Source organism: Megalops cyprinoides, chromosome 16 (genome assembly GCF_013368585.1).
Source record: "Megalops cyprinoides isolate fMegCyp1 chromosome 16, fMegCyp1.pri, whole genome shotgun sequence".
In the NCBI taxonomy this organism is placed as follows: domain Eukaryota; kingdom Metazoa; phylum Chordata; class Actinopteri; order Elopiformes; family Megalopidae; genus Megalops; species Megalops cyprinoides.
The window spans coordinates 331,845-351,779 of record NC_050598.1 but is presented as its reverse complement, the minus strand read 5'-3'; the positions used below and the strand labels follow the sequence as shown (position 1 = coordinate 351,779).

The following is a 19,935-nucleotide window of genomic DNA, read 5'->3' as shown; positions in this document are numbered from 1 at the left end:
ATAACAAGCAGTGACTTATTATGTGAAAACCAAATTGACCTTATGAACCTGGCCACATCTACCCAATCAACTGCTTAATTTTTTTTAATGTTTCTTATGGGCCAGTAGAGCTGAAGTTTTTTTTTTCCTCTGAAGTAAATTTAAATAACTAACAACCTCATCTACATCGTTATGGGAAACGGCTAAGGCAGTATTGAGAGGGAAAATCATCTCATATTCCACCCACAGGAAAAATAAAGAACAAGACCTGGAAAAAAAGCTTGAGCAGAGAGTTGGTAAGCTTACTGTGCTAGTAGCCGATAATCCATCAGATGACCTTCATAAAGAACTAATTGAAGCCAAATATGAACTTGATACCATCATAAATAAGAAAACCCAATTCCTTATACAGAGACTCAGACATTACCATTTTGAACAAAATGACAAATCTGGACAGTATCTGGCAAATCAACTAAAAAAGACAACAAGAAAAAACAATCATACCAGTCATTAAAAACTCTGAAGGGAATACCATGTCAGCTCCAAATGATATCTCAGCAACTTTCCAATCCTTCTACAATAACCTTTACAAAACCAACTGTACATGTGATCCGTCTGCAATTCAAACCGTTTTTGACAATATCAAACTCCCCAGGCTAAAAAAAAATCAAGTAATAAATCTAGATTGACCACTTTCACCAGACAACTTTAAAAAAGCACTGTTTTCAATGCCAAATAATAAAGCACCTGGAGCCGATGGTTTCCCAGCAGAATTTTATAAACATTTCTGGCCAACAATATCACCATTATTTATTAAAATGACCACTGAAATTAGAAATTCCTCTGTCATTCCACTCCATATGAACACAGCACTTATATCACTCCTCCTTAAACCTAATAAAGACCCAACTCTCTGCTCAAGTTATCGCCCATTATCTCTCATTAACACAGATATTAAAATCATCAGTAAGGCACTAGCCATGAGTTTAGAAACAGTCATACCTTCTATAATACACCCCGATCAAACAGGCTTCATTAAAGGCAGGCATTCATCAAGTAACATGCGCCGCCTATTCAATCTAAGTATTCTGAGTATAATCTGAGTATATCTCAGTATAGCCAAAAACAAAAAAAACAATACAATTATTTTATCATTAGATGCCGAAAAAGCATTTGACCGGGTTAATTGGACGGTTTTATTCTCCACATTAGAAAGATTAGGTTTTGGGGAGTCATTTATTCAATGGATCAAAATTTTGTAATCAGTAATCACAAATGGTATAATTTCCGAATGTTTTACACTTCACAGGGGTACAAGACAAGGATGTCCACTCTCACCCCTACTATTTGCCCTGTTTATTGAACCTCTAGCAGCTGCCATCCGCCAAGACACCAAAATCACTGGTATCACCACCATGAACACAACCCATAAGGTCAGTCTATATGCTGATCACCTATTACTGTATACACAAAATCCTCTAACATCACTTCCAGCTATTTTCAATCTGATTGGGACATTTTCCACCATCTCGGAATATTCAATCAACTGGTCAAAATCCATTATTCTCCCAGTCAACCAGGAACAGTGGAATGCTGTGTCCCCCAATCTCTCACTTAATATCCCTACAGGTAACATTCGATATCTCGGAATTGATATTTCCTCCAACCTTTCAGAGTTGTTAGAACTGAACTTCATGCCAATTCTTAAAACCACTGGGAATTAGTTAAACCGATAGAATAACTTACCACTCTCACTCTCTGGCCACATAGCTGCAGTAGAAATGTCAATCCTACCAAAAATCAACTATCTTTTTTCAATGACTCCTGTCTTTCCAACATCCAATTACCAACCAAGAATTAAACTCTCAGTACCTCAAGAGAGCAAGCTGTGTGGTGGCTTAAATGCCCCAAACTTTGTTCATTACTTCTTAGCTCATCAGTTACAGTACATAATGAAATGGATATATTCAGACATGCAACAAGACCCCTGACTTAAAACAGAACAGTCAATATGTGAAGAACTCACCATTAAAGAACTACCATTCTTGTCCCAATCAATCAAAAAACATAACTGCTATAAAACCATCACCATTTCAACAACGCTGGAGGCTTGGTGGAAAATCAGTAACATCACCAACCACCCACTTAATCCCTGAAAACTCACACCAATTTGGAACAACCCAGATTTCTTAATCAACAAGACCACCTTCATATTTAACTCATGGAAAAGTAAAGGAATCACCCATATACACCACCTATTTGAAAATGATAAATTCTTGACGATCCATGAACTAACACAGAAATATGCCATCACCCAAGAAAACTTTTTACAGTATCTGCAACTTAAGAAGGCACTTAAAAATAAAATACAACTATCCAACAATAATTTGCAACCACCACCATTAATAGAAAACATAGCATCCATTTCAACATCTAAGAAACCTTTATCTAAACTATATAAACTCATTTTAAAGTTAAAAATATAGCGAACACTAACTGAAAACTATGAGAACCTTAACGCTAATGACAACATAACAAACCATGCGCTACATAGCCCAAAAAAAAATTACTGCGAAAGTGTTAAAAATAGTCTGGCCAATCCAGGGCCCTCGCACACGTGGGGCCCCTAGGCTGCAGCCTAGGCCAGCCTGTGCATTAACCGTGCCTGCCCTTTGGCACGAGTCCGTGCAATCTAAAACAAAGTGCTCACACTGTGGATCAACAAGTTTTTCCCTGATTTCCCTCAGTTTCTCACAAATGTATGGTTCTTCTTCCAGTTCGTAGACAATAGCCTCCACAAAGCCATGAATTTTTTGTGGGGTTGGATGTAGTCTGTATGTACCCAGAAGACACGTGATGGCTTCTAGTAACTCTGGCTTAAAAAGTTTATGTTTTATTTCCTCGACGTGTGATTGAAAAAAGTAGGCATCAGGTTCAAAGAGGCATGAATGCTGTAACTGGCTTGGATGGCTCACTTCACAGGCAAAACAACATTTCCGCAACTTTACTCCAATGATGTGTTCTAGTATGACACCTACAGTGACCATAATGGATCTTGAACCCCAGCGGGGCAACGCATCCATCCACGTCTTCAGCAGGGTGTGGTAGTGTCAACACAACCTCTACCTCCCCTGGAGAAGAGAATGTGGTTAGTTGTTCGGTAGCCTCAGACCTCGGTATGTATGTTAAATTCCTTTTCCCCAGATTATCGCACAATTCGTCAATCCATTTGCTGTCTTCAGGCGTTGCTACTTCAATTACATTTCAGGGTGGTGATTCCAAATGGTCCGCCCCACAGTCACACTGGAGGTCAGACCCCCGCATCTGAAAAGGTTTTACTTTGATGTCTTGGTATCTATCCAAAGCATCACACCATTTGAACAACCTGTTCATCTTCTTGAAAACATCATGTAGAATAGGCATGTCTTTCCAAAGAAACATAACTTTCAGGTCACACATCATCCTCTCAACATGTATATCTTCACATGCCTTCACAATTGTGTATTCACCACAACACATATAAATGTATAGTATATAGTAATATATATAGTAGCTTTTTTTGCTGTGTCACACCATTCCACGCAGCGTTGTAGACGTTGTCCAAACCAGGGACTTCAAGGTCTCTCCAAACTTTGTTTCTAAACAAACTCCCGTCTTTAGCAGGGAATGAAACGTACAACGTGTCCTCCCCAGATTCAACAGTGTACATTTTCACAACATGTGCAACTTTGTCAAAAACATATCCACCACACGGCCATCAGACAAAAGTCATTCGTATTCCAGAGCTTCCTTCTCATTTTGAAGAAATCGGATCAAACCCTCGGATTTCTTCTTTTTTGGCACAAAAGCAATTTTGTCGTCTGCAATAGTGGCGGAAATAGTAGTGAGAGATACCCTCTTTACACTCTTTGTTACTGTAAATGCAGACATTTTTAAACAGCTAACTAGTTAGAGTTAGTTGCACAACAAAAACGCACAGAATAACAGAATACCAATCCCCGGTCAAACACATTCTATAACCATCAGGACAGGTCAACACATGTCACAACATGCCCTGGCAACACACCACCCTTTTCGTGGACCATTCCCACAGCTACCCCCTACAATCACATTCTTTTTCTTTTTTCTTTTGTAATAAAATCCTAAGTCATAAATCTAAACCGTCACACACACACACACACACATCAATCAGTATGACAGCTGACCGTCAAACCAACCTGTCAATCAAGCCGGCAAGGAGGGGGGGCCATAAATCATTTTGACACAAAGTGTAGGATATATAGTACTATGTTGTCTTATGGTGACATTTTGAAAAAGGGGCTCTTCCTCTCATTTTGGATGGCTACATGTCAGCTACCTAGCTGCACAACAGCACCTACTATCAAGCACATACAGTACATACAAAAGTTGCTGCATGATGTTAGTAGTACTACCAATGATTATACCGAACTGAGAGACATAGACAAAAGTAACCAAGAGTTACCAAGAAGATGGGGCTCCCGAGTGGCTCAGTGGTTAAAAGCACTCGTTCTGAATGACTGGCCCGGGTTGACCCAACCGTGTCACTAGCCGACAGTGAGCACATTGGCTTTGTTCCGCCGGGGATAGGGGTGGGTACGTCAGCAGGGGCTTCGGTCCCATTAGCAACAGCGACCCCTGCTGGTCGATCGGGTGCCTGTGGTCCATGTGCCAAAGCTGCATATGAAATGTATTCCTCCAACTCATCTCTGTGCTAGCTTAGCTTGTGGACTGGACCACAGTGCGAAAAGAAGCAGCGGCTGACAACACGTGTCTTGTCCACACTCTCCCGGATTGACAGTGGGGGTTGTGCAATGGGACCGAACATCAATGACAAACTGGGCACTCCAAAAATTCAGGGAATTGGCCATTCCAAATTGGAGAGAAAATGGAAAAATGAGGGGGAAAAAAAGTTACCAAAATGGTCTGTCACTTCCTGTACTACAGTGAGACAGTGGATTGGGAATATTCATAGATGCACTTAGATGCAATGTGTTATTTATCCAACAGTGCTCACTACGGTAACCTAACTCTTGTATATTATTGTGTACCTTTTGTTTTAATTTATCTCTAACTTTCATAGAATGCTCTTTAGTCTTCATTTTCTCTTTAGTCTTTCACCCTGCCCAATGATCCTTAAACAGAGAAAATGTGATCATTTATCCAGAAAATGTGACAGTTACTTTAATGGTTCACAGGTTAAGATCAATAGTAAGGCTATCGTGTCCTTGTTAGGGTAATTGTTTCATCTGGGTAAGCTTGGCTCTTCCATGCTTTATTTTAAAATTTTTTTAAACAAATGACACCTCAAAATAGGTCATTCTGAGTCTGTGTTTTTCAATAAAATATCACATAGAACAATATTTCAATCATTTATAATTCAGTAAAATGGGAGAACTTGTCAAGGGTCTGAATAGATTTGCAAGGCACTGTAAATGAATAAATGTAGAAATATCATCGGTTAACCCTAACATGCCAGGTATTTATAGTAGCAATGACCTCATGAACTTCTTCGATAGTAAAATCATAACGATAAGAGACACAATACAAAAATTTTCATTGACCTCTGCCTCCTGCCTGGCCAGTCCCGTCCCAGACAACATAGGTACGTCTATTAGGCCTGCCTCGTGCTTATACCCATTGAACTTAGTGACTTTCTTTCTTTTATCAATTCAACTAATAACTCTACCAACCAACTAAACCCCATACCAACCAGCTTCCTAAAACAGCTACGACCTGCAATTGGCACATCGTTACTAAATCTTATCAACGCCTCCCTTACTTCTGGACACGTACCTCAGTCTTTCAAAGTAGCAGTTATCAAGCCTATTCTGAAGAAGCCCAATCTAGATCCCAATGACCTGTCAAACTATAGGCCCATCTCGAATCTTCCATTCCTCTCAAAAATCCTGGAAAAAGCAGTTTCAAAGCAACTCTGTGCATTTTTACACGCTAACAACATTTTGGAAGTCTTTCAGTCCGGCTGTAGAACTCATCATAGTACCGAAACTGCTCTCCTGAAAGTGCTCAACGATCTTCTACTCTCCTGTGACAATGGCTGTATCTCTCTTCTTGTGCTACTTGACCTGAGTGCTGCCTTTGATACCATTGTATCCTCCTCCACCACCTCGAAAACCTGGTTGGCATAAGTGGAAAGGCTCTATCCTGGTTTAGGTCCTATCTATCAGAACAATATCAGTTTGTCTCCATTAACAATGAATCTTCTGCTCGTTCCAGAGTAAGATATGGTATACCACAAGGATCTGTGCTTGGGCCTCTGCTCTTCTCATGTATAACACATGTTGCCTCTTGGTGATATCATCCGTAAAACATGACATTAGCTTCCACTGTTATGCGGATGACACTCAGTTATACATATCAGTCAAACCTGATGTCCCTCTGAATATCTCAAACATGGAGGCCTGCCTAACAGATGTAAAGAATTGGATGGCCCAAAATTTTCTCCTCCTTAACTCAGACAAAACCGAAATATTGGTCATAGGCCAAAATTCAATCAGGAGCAAATTCACTCATTTTACACTGGACCTTGATGGTGTCTCCCTCTCCTCAAGCACAGCTATCAAAAGCCTTCATCATCATTGATCCTGAGCTCTCTTTTGAAACTCACATAACTAACACCTCTAGGACAGCCTTCTTCCATTTGATAAATATAGCATGTATCAATTAATGACGCTGAAAAGTTAATCCACACCTTTGTAACATCCAGATTAGACTACTGTTATGCCCTCTTGTCAGGATGTGCAAATGTCTTACTAAAACCCCTTCAGCTGGTACATTTACATTTATTCATTTGGCAGACGCTTTTATCCAAAGCAACTTACATAGGTTACAGTTCTTTACAATGTTATCCATTTATAGAGCTGGATATTTACTGAGGCAGTTGTGGGTTAAGTACCTTGCCCAAGGGTACAGCAGCAGTGTCCCAGCAGGGATTGAACCGGCAACCTTTCGGGTACGAGTCCTGCTCCTTAACCACTATGCTACACTGCCACCCACTATACTGGTACAAAATGCAGCTGCTCGAATCTTAACTAGAACTAAACGTTTTGAGCACATTACCCCAATTCTAGCTTCTCTCCATTGGTTATCCATTAAATACCGGATGGATTTTATAATACTCTTACTCACATTTAAGGCTTTAAATGGCCTTGCCCCTCCCTATCTTAAGGACCTTCTTAATCCATACCTTCCACAAAGAGCCCTTAGTTCCCAAAATGCCGGGCTTCTCATCGTTCCAAGAGTGGGCAAAACTACTATAGATGGTAGAGCCTTTTCCTATCGAGCCCCTCTCCTGTGGGGGCTTAAACAGCTTACCTACCGATGTTCGGGGAGCAGACTTTCTCTCCACCTTTAAGTCTAGGCTAAAAACATATCTATACAGTAAATCCTTTATCTGAGGGACATGGCCTGGTGCTGGCGTGGATCCTAGAGTCTCTGGTGGACTAAGTGGTCATTGCTGTCATGACATGGACTTTGTGCCGTGAACTGGTGTTGACTGCCGTAGGGCCGCCCTCATGACTATGCCGGTTCCTTGCCTCCCGTCCCCTAGTTATGCTGCCATAATGTTAGTCTGCCGGGGTTTTTTCCTTGTTGCACACTGGCACCTTTTTTTCCCTGCCCCTCCTCTCCTGCCTCTCTGCTGTACATTCATGTCATTCTTACCATCCACTAATCACTGTTCTCTATTTGTTTCCTGTCCCTGTTGTCCAAGCATCACACCTCGATCTCCAGTCCTGCTACTTCGCTGCCCTGCCTATCAAGCCAACTGCGTGCCAAGAACCGGACATTCTCTAGGATACATTTTATAATCACTGTTATTTACTACTGTCTATCAAAACTCAAATGTCTTAAAGTACATTGTACAATTTCAAGTATTCTATGTAATTCTATCTGCCCAGTGCCGCCAGAAGCAGATGGGCTCCCCCTCTGAGCCAGGTTCTGCTCAAGGTTTCTTCCTGTAAATTAGGGAGTGTTTCCTTGCCACTGTTTCCTTAGGCTTGCTCTCAGGGGGTCTCAGGCCTGGGAAAAATGTAAAGCTGCTTTGTGACAACTTGTGTTGTAAAAAGCGCTATAGAAATAAAATTGAATTCAATTCAATTGAATTCTCCAGATGGGGCCTTTTTGTATGCAAAGTGGAACAGAGCAAAAAAGCTCTGGGCATCGCTGGACATTTGCTTTGAACAGAAGCTGAGCACTGCTGCCCAGGTTCAGTCCCAGCCCTGTCATCAGCCAAGGATAACTGAGAGGGAGCCCACATCGGTAAAACAAGTCGACATTGTTCCACAGGGTGTAGGTTGTGACAGGTTGTCCAACATATTGCACAAGAGCAACCCCTGCTGGGCTTCCACAGTCTCCCTGTCTAGAGCTGTGCATGAACTGCGTCTTCCCCTAACTCATGTCTGCGCACTCTTGGAATGGGGACACACCATCCTTCCAAAAGATATTCCCTCATTTGGTGTTTTGATGATGGTGGCGGAGAGCGCTGTATAACGCATCGGTCCAAAATCTCCCATAGGTGTTCAACTGGGTTGAGATCTGGTGACTGCAAAGGCCACAGCATATGATTCACATCATTTTCATTCTCATCAAACCATTCAGTGACCTCTCATGCCCTATGGATGGAGGCATTGTCATCCTGGAAGAGACCACTCCCATCAGGATAGAAATGTTTCATCATAGGATAAAGGTCATCACTCAGAACAACTTTGTATTGATTTGCAGTGACCTTTCCCTCTAAGGGGAAAAGTGGACCCAAACCATGCCAGCAAAATGCCCCCCACATCATAACAGAGCATAACCCCTCACTGTAGGGGTCAAGCATTCAGGCCTGTACCGTTCTCTTGGTGTACGCCACACATGCACTCGTCCACTTGTCGAGAATATGGTGAAAGATGACTCATCTGACCATATCACTTTTTTCCAAATCTCTGTGGACCAGTGCCTATGGTGTTTGCACCACTGAACTCTCAAATATGCATTCATCTTTGTAAGGAGGGGTTTATGCACTGTAATCCTACTATAATATCCCTCTCTATGTAATTGTCAACTGTTGACTGTTCTTGCTGACACAGTCTAATCACGTCCTGCATTGACATTCTCAGTCACCTGAGGAAGAGTTGCTCTTCTGTTTTTCCTTACATATTGCACTAATGCACGAGCATCACGGTCATCGAATGTGCGCAGTCGACCACAATTTCCACAATTTATTTAGGGCTGTATCGAATGCCATTTTTTGCCATTCGAATTTTAGCCAACCTTTTCGAACGAAGCTTCGAATGTCTGTGACGTAACGTCATCGTTTTGGCCTGTTGTTTCGGCATTTCGTAAGTGACCAAATTAATGTAACAAACAGTTCTGTCTCCAAAAGTTGAACCGGCATTTGCTTTAGTGTACGGAATTATTCCTGTGCGATTTCATTCCGTAAACTACTGACTCACGGAATGTATTGGACCAAAGCCCTTTCGTGCACATCATACCTTCAGTAATATAGCCTATGAACATAATTTTGTACTTAAGCAAAACACTGATATCTACGAAAGTTCAAGCAGCCTTTGCTTTCGTGGACGGAATGCCTTCTGTAACTGCGGAGTCAACGAATATATTGTGCTAAATCCCTTTAGCGCACATCATACTTTCAGTAATATAGCAAAACAGTTAAGTGGACAAAATGACAAAATGCCACAAAAGCATAAATACTGGCCTGGGACATCTATTATGTGGACAGAATTACTTCTGTCTACAAATTGAGTTTCTTTTGTCCACAAAATGAAAAGCACAACGGTCAATTCAGTGCATGACACGAATCATCCGTTTTGTTTTCTGTGCACTAAAGCATGTGCTCTCTTCAGTGTTTCGTGGACACAATACTAACGCGTTTGTGTTTTTCGTGGACAAAACGCGTTACGGTGGTACATGGTTTCGTATTGAGTTTATGCGTTTCGTACCACTAAAGGCATTTTGTCTACGAAAAAAGATCTGTTACACTTGGGGGCGACCCACAGTTTATTGGCAAAATTATGTTAAATGATAATAAAAAGTAGGTCGCTTTAACAATTACATTTCTTGTATTACAGTAGCAATGACCTTAAAACTGCAACTGAGCACCCATCCTAAAAATCGAATGCTTAATTTCACAATCGAACGTCAATTCAATGAACGAAGCTTCGAAGCTTCGAATTTTTCAGTACAGCCCTACTATTTACTGATGTCTTTCCCATAGATCTAAATGCAGATATCACTTTAGTCACTGTTCATATTGAAACACTAGCCAGTTGCGCTTTGTGATTGAAGCTCCTGCCATCCGTGCCCCAACAATGAACCCTCTTTCAAAGCCAAAATCGAGATCAGCTGGGCCTGCTCAGCATTTTTATACATGCCACAGAGCATGATTGGATGTTAATATCTTAATTGTACCATGCAGTACACCTGTGTGTACTGTGCATTCGTTATGTTTCTCCACTCATTTATTCAGTTTTCCTTTGTCACCCGTCTGTATATATACAGGGTTGAGGAGTAACGGAATACGTGTACCATTTAAAATACAAAATACCAATTACTGTATTCCGTTACAGTTACCATTTAAATTGATGGTAATCAAATTAGTTACGTTTTAAAAATATTTAAATTACTGAAGGGATTACATTGGATTTAATTTCTTTTTTTTTTCATTGAATGTTTATTCAGTAGCAAAATCTATTCAATGATGGGCAATTCTGGGGTGTATCTCCCATATGCCCCTCACGAAAAAAAGAAGAAAAAAGCGCGCAGCCTGCTTGACTTACAAGGCAGTAGAATGGAGAGTCAGACAGAAAGCAACCAGCGCAACGCGTTTATGTCATGGAAATACTGGGACTATTGTACTTTCAAATCTGGCAAAGGTCGAAACATAACAGTAGCCTACAATGCAAGCTGTGTTTGCCAGCAACCAAACTGCTATCCGCTTCAAAAGAGTCAACCTCTAACCTGAAGAAGCATCTTGAAGTTCTCTTTTTCATTTTTTAAGCTAATATTGATTGCTAGCTAGCTATTTTACATAGTTTGGCTGCACTGGATTAGCTATTCAGCTAGCTAGTAGGCTAGTAGGTATAGTATTAAAGCTAACTAGCTAACAAGTAGATACAAAACAAGTGAAATTTCACATGTTCAAAACTGCGATTACTCCAACAATTTTACACTACATATTAGACATTAAATTGTTAAGATACTCCTTTCTCACTCACAATGTATTTAGGGTGGCTCATGCCTTTTCAGACTTGTGTTTTCGTGTAATGTACAGTTTTTGAGTTAACATTTACAATTCTGAAGAAACTGCGATGAAATGCCCATAGACTTAACATGGGGGTGCCAAAATGTTATCCACAACAATGCTAAGTGAACATTCTAAAAATCACCGTTCAGAACCTTATGCTATGTTCACACTGTCAGTCCTAATCCGATTTTTTGCATATCCGATCTTCCTGATTGACTGTCCGCATTCTATGTTGCAGTGATCAGATCCGATCTGTGTGTCCGGGTGGCAATCCTCATTTTCGGTCTTATCCACATTCGTAATGACATTGCGCCCAGAAGTAGAAGTAGTTGACTAAACAAACCAAATTGGAGGGTAATAAAATGGGCTTGCTTTTTAGGACAACATGGCAATGTGGAGCCGCAGCGCATGTTTTATAAAAATAATGAGAAAGCGTTACAGACGGAGGAGGCTTGCCTGCTCCGCCTTATTTCGTGCAGCCGTACGAAAAAGTATCACTTTTCAATGGCTCCCTCCGCCACCAAACTAGCATTTTTCCTGTAGCCTACGTGTGATGTACACGTGAACATATTCTGCACAGCTACCCTGCGACTCGCATTGTGATAGGAATGGGAACTCTAACTGTAGCCTCGTCTCGTGCCATATACCCCTCCGTCACTGAGCATAACTTCATGAATGACTGTCGTGTGATCCTGAAGTTGTCTCTCCATTCCAGATCTGTAAATGTGTGTAGGACAACTTTGTCCCACCAGTCCTTGCTTCGGACTTTCATCCACATCCGTCTTGTTTTGGCGGACGAAATGGGCAGAAAAGGTATTGTTTTGTACAGGACGGTATCCCGGCACAAAACATCCCGTGCTCGCCTTCTCTCATTCAATATCTGTACGAAGAGGAGGTTTCTTTCGAATTGTTTCCTTATTAGAATTGAGAAAAGTTTGGCTATAGTAGCCTACGCGGTACGCCCATATTTGAAGACGGCTAGGCGGGAGTGCTGGATGCGGGATCTTGCATGTCAGTCTATTCCGATTGTACGCTTGTGACATGTAAACGCGCACAAACTATCCGATCGCTTTCATGTAAACAGTAGGCTATGTTCAGAATCCTCCATCGGAAAGATTTCATTCCGAATGAAAAAAAATGTGTGCATGTAAATGTAGCTGGTGTGAACATAGCTTTAGTTGGATGAACATTCTTTAAAAAACCGTTAAGCAGTTCTTCGGATTCCGTCTTGCTCCTTCGAGTAAGTCTATTAAAATATTTTGAAATTTTAATGTACTGTTGTGATCATTTTATGCACCTGTTTGTCTAAATGTGAAAAGTTCAGTAAAATAGACCTTTTAATTAGTCTTTCCCCTTCATCATATCGGTAATGAGAATTATACTGGTACACATATCAACATATCGGTAATGAGAATTATACTGGTACACATCCTTTTAAAACTTTCATAGCTCAAGTTTAGCTATTTAGATTTTGACATCACTTGGACATGGTTCGTGAGAATCACCCAACCAGTAGGCTATATGCCACATTCACACTTTTACTTACATACTTTAAAAAATTAAAAATACAGTGTTTAGAAAGTAATCCAAAGTATTTAGATTACGTTACTTACCTTGAGTAATCTGATGGAATACGTTACAAATTACATTTTAGCGCAAGTATTCTGTAATCTGTAGTGGAATACATATTAAAAGTAACCCTCCCAACCCTGTATATATATATGTATATATATATATATATATATATAATTAGTCAAAGTAAAACATACCAAATTCAAGCTCCTACCCCCCTTACTAACTGTTCCTTAAAACTGCATCATCACTGTTTGCGTAGGCACTGCCAGAATGTGAAATGTTTGTGAAACTCCATGTTTGCAGTCAACATGCCATGTGTACATTCCACAATCAGTTAATAAATCCATAGTTGTTTTGTGCTGTTTTCACACAACTATATGATGCTAAAATACAAAAAAAACATGTTGTAAGTAGCAAACATTTGAAATTTGTTACTAAAAAGTAAGGTCAAATTGTGGCTGGAGGAATAAAGCCTCCTTCAGTGTCACAAAGGAGAATGAAGAAAAACCTTGGAGCAAGTGTGGGACAATTGTACTTGCACCAGGATTCCAGGAGGGGGTGCCCTTGCACTTAGCTGTTGAGAACCTGCAGTTCAGACACAGGAGTTTGCTCCAAGGCACTACAGAGATGAGCCTCTGGGCCTGAGAAGCCAGGGAACCTGTGGTCTGCCCGCTGCTGGTTCAGCTCTGTAACGCAGAGATGAGGTAAGGCAGTTTACAAGAGAAGAAACTGAATCCCACTGAATGGAGTTCCCATGCTGGAAACTGTGGAAGCTTGCTGGTCAGGGATTGGTGGTGAGTTTTGGAGGCACTTCCTGTGGGCAGGAGCTTTGTCTACATGATAACTGGGTACCAACCTGTTACTCTCCCTCTGTTACTCACACGCACAAATACCTTACTTTTGCTGGGTTACATTCAGCCATACATGTTTCATACTTCATTTGACTTCAAAGCCATCCCCCCTCCCCCAGGTACTTCCCCACTCCCATGAATCAGAAGAATTCTAATCCAGCCTGTGATCAGGTCTCCATTTAGGGGTGTAAATTGGGAGGGGGTGGGATGGCTCTTTAATACCCTAAATGTCCGAATAGTCTTAGCATACCTCAAATTCCTCAACTGTGGATCTAAGCTAAGGTGAGGGCCAGAGGGACACAGCCCTGAGAGCTCTTCTGAAAGCTGGTCTCAATGCTTGCTTATACTGACTGGGTTTCTGACTACATTTCCAATGCGGACCTGCACTACATGTCGACTCTCAGTTCCTCTCTGGTGGTTCTGGAGGAGGTGGTGGCGGGTCAGATGGTGGATGGATGTCACCGTTGGGTGCCTTCCTGTCCAGGTTGCCATGGAGACAGGTTCTGGGGCTTTTCTGGGGCAGTTTTTTGGAGCATCTCCTCTTGGGCTTGCAAGGGGGTGCAGAATTGCGGTGGGCATGTTCAAGCAGTGGGTCCATTTTTACCCTCTCACTCAGAGTATCTGAGGACTCGTCGATGTAAGCCAGATGCTCCCCAAAATAGTCCAGGGGCTGGGAACTGATGGGGTCAGGTAAGGAAGGGCAGGCCACTATGTCACCTCCCACACCAGCTGGAGCTGCCTCGGGGGCCTCAGAGCCAGAGGCTGACTCATCAGACTCCCCGGAGTAGGACAGCGAGGATCCCGACTCAGACCAGCAGGAGAGGTGTCCGTTCTCACCACCGGTCCTGCCCTCTTGAGCCCCCACTGCACCCGCCCAGCTCTGCCCCGTCCTATGGCTGCGGGGGTTTTGGCCACAGTGCCGTTTCTTGCGTCGTCGGTGGAAGGTGTCGTTTAGGTCGAGCCGGTTGGGGATGCGGAAGTCGACTGACATGTTCTGGATGTTCTGGGTCCAGTCGGTGGCATGGGCTCTGAGCTCCTCCATCTTTAAGGAAAGAAAGGAGGGCAAGAGGAAGAAAATGAGGGGAGAAAAGAAGAGATAAGGGAGGAGGGAGGAGGGGAGATGGGGCAAAGAAGAGAACACACTATAAAGTAGTGTCAAAGGTCTAAGGTAACTACAGTATCATGCTCAAAATTTGCCTCACAGCGTGTGATTTTATGGCTGTGATGTTTCTGACCCTCTCTCTCCCTCACCTCAGCACGGGTCCTCTTGGATAGCACTCTGAGCCAGTTACCGATCATGGTGAGAATGGAAGCGAAGTAGGCCAGGCCAACAAGGATCCAGAACCACACCAAAGGCTTGTACAAGGGGTCACTGTCTGCCCTATCACCTAGAAGGAGCAGATATTGGGGGAGGAGGGACAGGAGGGGGTGGGGACCATAATGCAAAAATGTTTAAGCAAAGCCTCCACCTCGAAACAGACTGAACTGCAAGAGGCTTAAACAATGGCACAAATTCATATGGTTCTTCCACCGCCAGGCAAAAATAAAGCTAAGTATGCTTGACCTGAGTAAGTGCCAAAGTATGCTTTACTGTTCAACGCATGCATGCCAACACTTAAGGACCAGAGTGATCATCAGTGTATATGTTGCCAGGGAGGAACACAGTCCACACTCAAACCAGGCAGGGCATTAACTAAGTGCAGATGGAAAGGTGGTGGTGCTTTCTTTTACATATTAGGTAATACCCTCACCACCTGGAGGCTCACCTATCCAGACTGACCTACGCAGATTACAGTTTGTTTTAAATGTTATCCATTTAAAACAAACTGTAATCTAAATGTTCCCGTTTGATATTTACTGGGAAATTTCTGGTTAAGTACTTGGCCTAATGGTACAACTGCAGTGGACCATCAGCGAATCGAGCTGACAGCCTTTGGGTTATGAACCCTGCTGCTTGTTTCAGTTGAAGCGCATCTTGCCTTGCTTCGATAAGGACTGGATGTGTTACCCGCCACGTAGTCCCCAAAGCCAACAGTCGTCAGCGTGATGACCACAAAGTAGGCCGCCTCCAGCAGGCTCCAGCTCTCAATCTCTTTGAACATCACAGTTGGCACAGCAACAAAAAGCAGGCAGCCCAGCTGGATGGAGAGGACAGCAGAGATGACACGAACAATCGTGGGACTGACGCGCCATTTCTGAAAGAGAGGGAGAGAGACAGGGGTTAAGAGAGTGGGGAATAAGAGAGAGAGAGACAAGGAGGGAAAGGCAAAGAGAAGCAGGGAGTGAGAGAGACAGAGGGAGGGACAGGGATAGAGAGGCAGGTTATGAAAGGGACAGAGAAGGAGAGGGAGAGAGGGACAAAGAGAGAGTATATGTGTATGTCTGCCGCAAGGTGAAGGACAATAATAAAAATACCTTCTACTTTCTGTCATTAATTACACAAATGCTTTAGCAACACAAAGTCTCTGTCATGCCATGCCCATTTGAATTTAAATGTGAATCTGAATTTGAGTGAGGAAGAGGCAGAGTTATAGAGTGAGGGAGAAAGAGAATCAAAAAGGGAGGGAAGGAGAGTTAAAGAGGGAAGGAAGGGACAGTAGTGAGAACAGGGGGGGAAAAGACAATGCAAACACAGGGTACTGCTATTACTGCCCAATGATGTCAGAGCACCCTGACAAAGTACAGTAAAACCTGCAGTTTGTCTGGGAGAGGGGGGAAAGAGTGAGTCACTAGCAGTCTGGCACCCTGCCACCTGCCACGGACAGAGGGTGACAGAGAGTGAATGCTTAGCACCACTCCTCTTAGGGAATACAGTGTCTGCTGACTTTTGTGTACATACAGAATAGAGACATAAGCATGTGGCCAGGCCAAGAAAGCAAACTGAACTAGAGTGAACAGATGTGTGGATGGATGGTGGGGAGTGAGAGAGGGAAGGAGTCGGGAGAATGAGAGAATGTCACAGATACTGTTCTGGTCACAGAATGCATTCAGTTTAGAACTGAAAGCTCAGTAAAATGCCCTGCTCAATGAAACAACTATCAGCTCTTCATGTCACTTGACCATGTGATCACATCAGCTGTAGACAGCTGTGGCTACAGGATGGCCCCTCACCAGGAAGAGTGTTTCAATCTTGCCAATGGCTTTCCTCAGCCCCGTGCCCAAATGATCCCCTACCCCCGCCAGGAGAATGCCAAACATGGGGATCCCCACCAGGGCATAGAATATGCAGAAGAGCTGGCCCCCATCTGTCTTTGGGGAGATGTTCCCAAAACCTGCCAAAAGGGAAGGGGTTAGTCACATCTGTGGTCAGTTTTGTTCTCACTTACAATTATGGAACAACATATTTACATTTGTATTATTTACACAGCAGTTGCTCTTTTCCAGAGCAAGCCAAACAGTTTATCCATCCATACAGATACATATTCTCTGAGGTAGTTCAAATTAGGTATCCAGCCAAGGGGAAAACAGCAGTGGGCACATGAGAATTAAAATGGCTGCCTTTGGGTTATGCCCCTGCTCCTTACTCTTATGCACAGATACGCATTACTGTGTTTTTCCCCGTTTATGCAACCCTCTTTTGGAATTGCTTGTTCTGTACTAAGCTCACCATGTCAACCTCTGCACTTGTGCAGGCAGGCTAAGGCAAGACAAACATGATCCTATGATCCTCCACACTTGCCCAGAGCAAACGGTTGTTCTTCACACTGTAAGTCACATGGAACTTCACACAGAACACACTACTCCTTTGATGCCATCTGAGCGACTTGCAGGTGCCTGAGGAACCGCAGGGCCCCTGAGGGCAGTGAGACAAGCAAACCCCTGCCAGCTTACCCACCCCTGTGCTGGGCAGAACAAAGCCAAACTGCCACATGTTGTTTTTATTTTTATTATCATTATTGTTAGAATTAGCATTAGCATCAGCAGCATTAGCAAAATTAGCGGTAGCAGTACTACTAACTACTACTATTGACAGTTTGTACTATTGACTGTTGAGTCACATTGAAAGTATTATATCTAGTTGTCTTGCCTGTAAATTAGATGTAGTGAAACAGAATGGGACTGAGGCAGAGAGCTTATTATAGCCATTGTGAAGTCCCAGTGGCAACGCACCAATGGTGGTGATGATGGTTCCACAGAAGAAAAATGAGCTGGCCAGGTCCCATCTGCTCCTGAAGTCCGAGGAGTTGCTGACAGGGTCCACGCCCGCTCCGATGGCTTTGGCCACCTCCTGGAGGGGGTGGGGTGGGCAGAGGAAAAGAAGGGAGGGAGACAGATTTAACAAAATCAGTTCTGCTTTCCTCATGCCTATGCAAGGCTAAAAAGCACAGCAGTCAAGTACACTTGACCAGCGAGTTTTCCAAGTTTTTTTTTTTTCAAACACTGTAACTGGATGCTGAAATGACACTGATAAGACTCACTGAAACATCTTAGTTTTTACAAAAATATTTTTTTCTCTTCCACTTTCACTGTCCTGCAAATGATGCTGAACTTTTCTACCCTTACTCTTTACTGTCTCCACCTGTTTTCATGCCCCTTAGTGGAGCTACAAGGTCAAGGCAGAGCATTTCACCCTGTATATATCTGCTGCACTTACATTCAGATTACAGTGAGAGGTAAAGTGGGGGGGGGGGGGGGTGATCACAGGAATGTAGAGTTCTGGCATAGGAAAATTACATGAAAAACCAAGGGTGACGTCCAAGCCATACAAAAAGATGGAGATACACAAATTAATACACGGCCAACACTCTCTCCAGTCAAGCACAGTGTTTCATCATGTAACACACAAATCAAAGAAGTTGCCTTGTATGCACTGTACATACCTCTTCTTACACACTGTATTCAGATGAGCAACCAGACAACTTAAGGCATGGTACTGAGCCCCCTGATACTTTTAGTCACACTGTTAGCATGGTTTTCAATCATATTAGTAACTAACCTAATACACTAAAATGAGCTGTCAAGTAATCACTCAAGCAACCTGGCAAACCATAGGTACCTACCGCAGAAGATCAAAGGTAGAGGATCATAGAGGTTGTGCTATTACACAAAGTAGTAAAACAACATAAACTAGCTTTTCTATGAGTAATTAATTTGTCAAATGTTATTACTGTAGGTGCTTAAAGTACTACACTGTACTGCATTGTATGGCCATCTCTGATCTTTTTTGTCTGTCAGATTGAATTAAATTTTATGTGTCAATTCACTAAATTTGACAATTGTAGAGTGTATATAATCTTGCAGACAGTAGCGTATATAAATGTATAAATGCAAGGACATTTATACATTAATTTATGTATTTAGTCATACTACAGGCATATTTGTAAATTACTGGATGGCTAAATAATATGCAAAAGGAAGAGCAAATGTATTTAAGTAGATTATCAAAATTATAGACCTGGAACAGATTTCAGTTCATTAGTGTGTGTACCTCTGTCCAGGTGAGTTCAGCTCATTAGCAAGCGGACCTGTGTCTAGATGAGTTCAGCTCATTAGCGCATGTACCTGTGTACAGGCGAATGCAGCTCATTAGCATGAATACCTGTATGAGCTCCTGCAGGTGGTCAGGGCTGACACAGGAGTGGTTCTTCAGGAAGGCGAGGCGGGCACTCTGCAAGTGCCTGTGCTCCCTGATCTCCTGGGGAGCTTCTAGGGTGCGGAATACCAGCGCCCCCAGGACCAGGTATAGCAGCACCCCTGTCAGGATGGCCAGAAGGGTGGAACAGCGCATGGCCACGTCTACTTCCAGCCCTTACCTGCTACTGGCACTGGAGCACTGTAGGGCACAGGGAGGACACAGAATCTGATGTCACTGTGTGAAATATATCAGCTGGACACACGGATTCCATATCAAAAGATATATCTAATCTGACCCCAGCACAGAATGCCCAACATGATCCCAATCCTAAACACTTACCCCATCTGAATCCAAACCAAAAATGCTCTTCTCAAACTGAGCATAATCTTAAACACTCACCCCAAACAGATCCACACCAAGAACTGCCAACCTGACCCCAATTCTAAACATACACCCTAACCTGATCCCAATCCTAAACACTCCCCCCAAATGGATCTAAACTGAAAACATATCACCCCAACCTGACCCCATACCTAAACTCTCAGCTGAAATGGATCCCATCCCAGACCACTTATCTCAATGTGACCCCACCCTAAACATTCACCCCAGTCTGGTCCCAACCTGAACATCACTCCTTCCCACTGCGTACCTCTCTCCTTCCTACTGCG

The 19,935-nt window shown here is 42.8% G+C and overlaps 1 protein-coding gene across 1 annotated transcript; it reads right to left on the bottom strand.

Annotated features, from left to right (window-relative positions):
* Window positions 1-13,401: 13,401 nt before the first annotated feature.
* kcnk4a (potassium channel, subfamily K, member 4a) lies at window positions 13,402-19,432 on the bottom strand. Its single transcript, XM_036548859.1, has 6 exons — window positions 19,232-19,432; window positions 17,803-17,920; window positions 16,804-16,964; window positions 15,701-15,887; window positions 14,944-15,080; window positions 13,402-14,734 (listed from the first exon to the last, which is right to left on the bottom strand). Exons 1-6 carry the CDS (start codon window positions 19,418-19,420, stop codon window positions 14,093-14,095), a joined length of 1,434 nt encoding a protein of 477 aa, XP_036404752.1. The 5' UTR covers window positions 19,421-19,432; the 3' UTR covers window positions 13,402-14,092.
* Window positions 19,433-19,935: the final 503 nt, after the last annotated feature.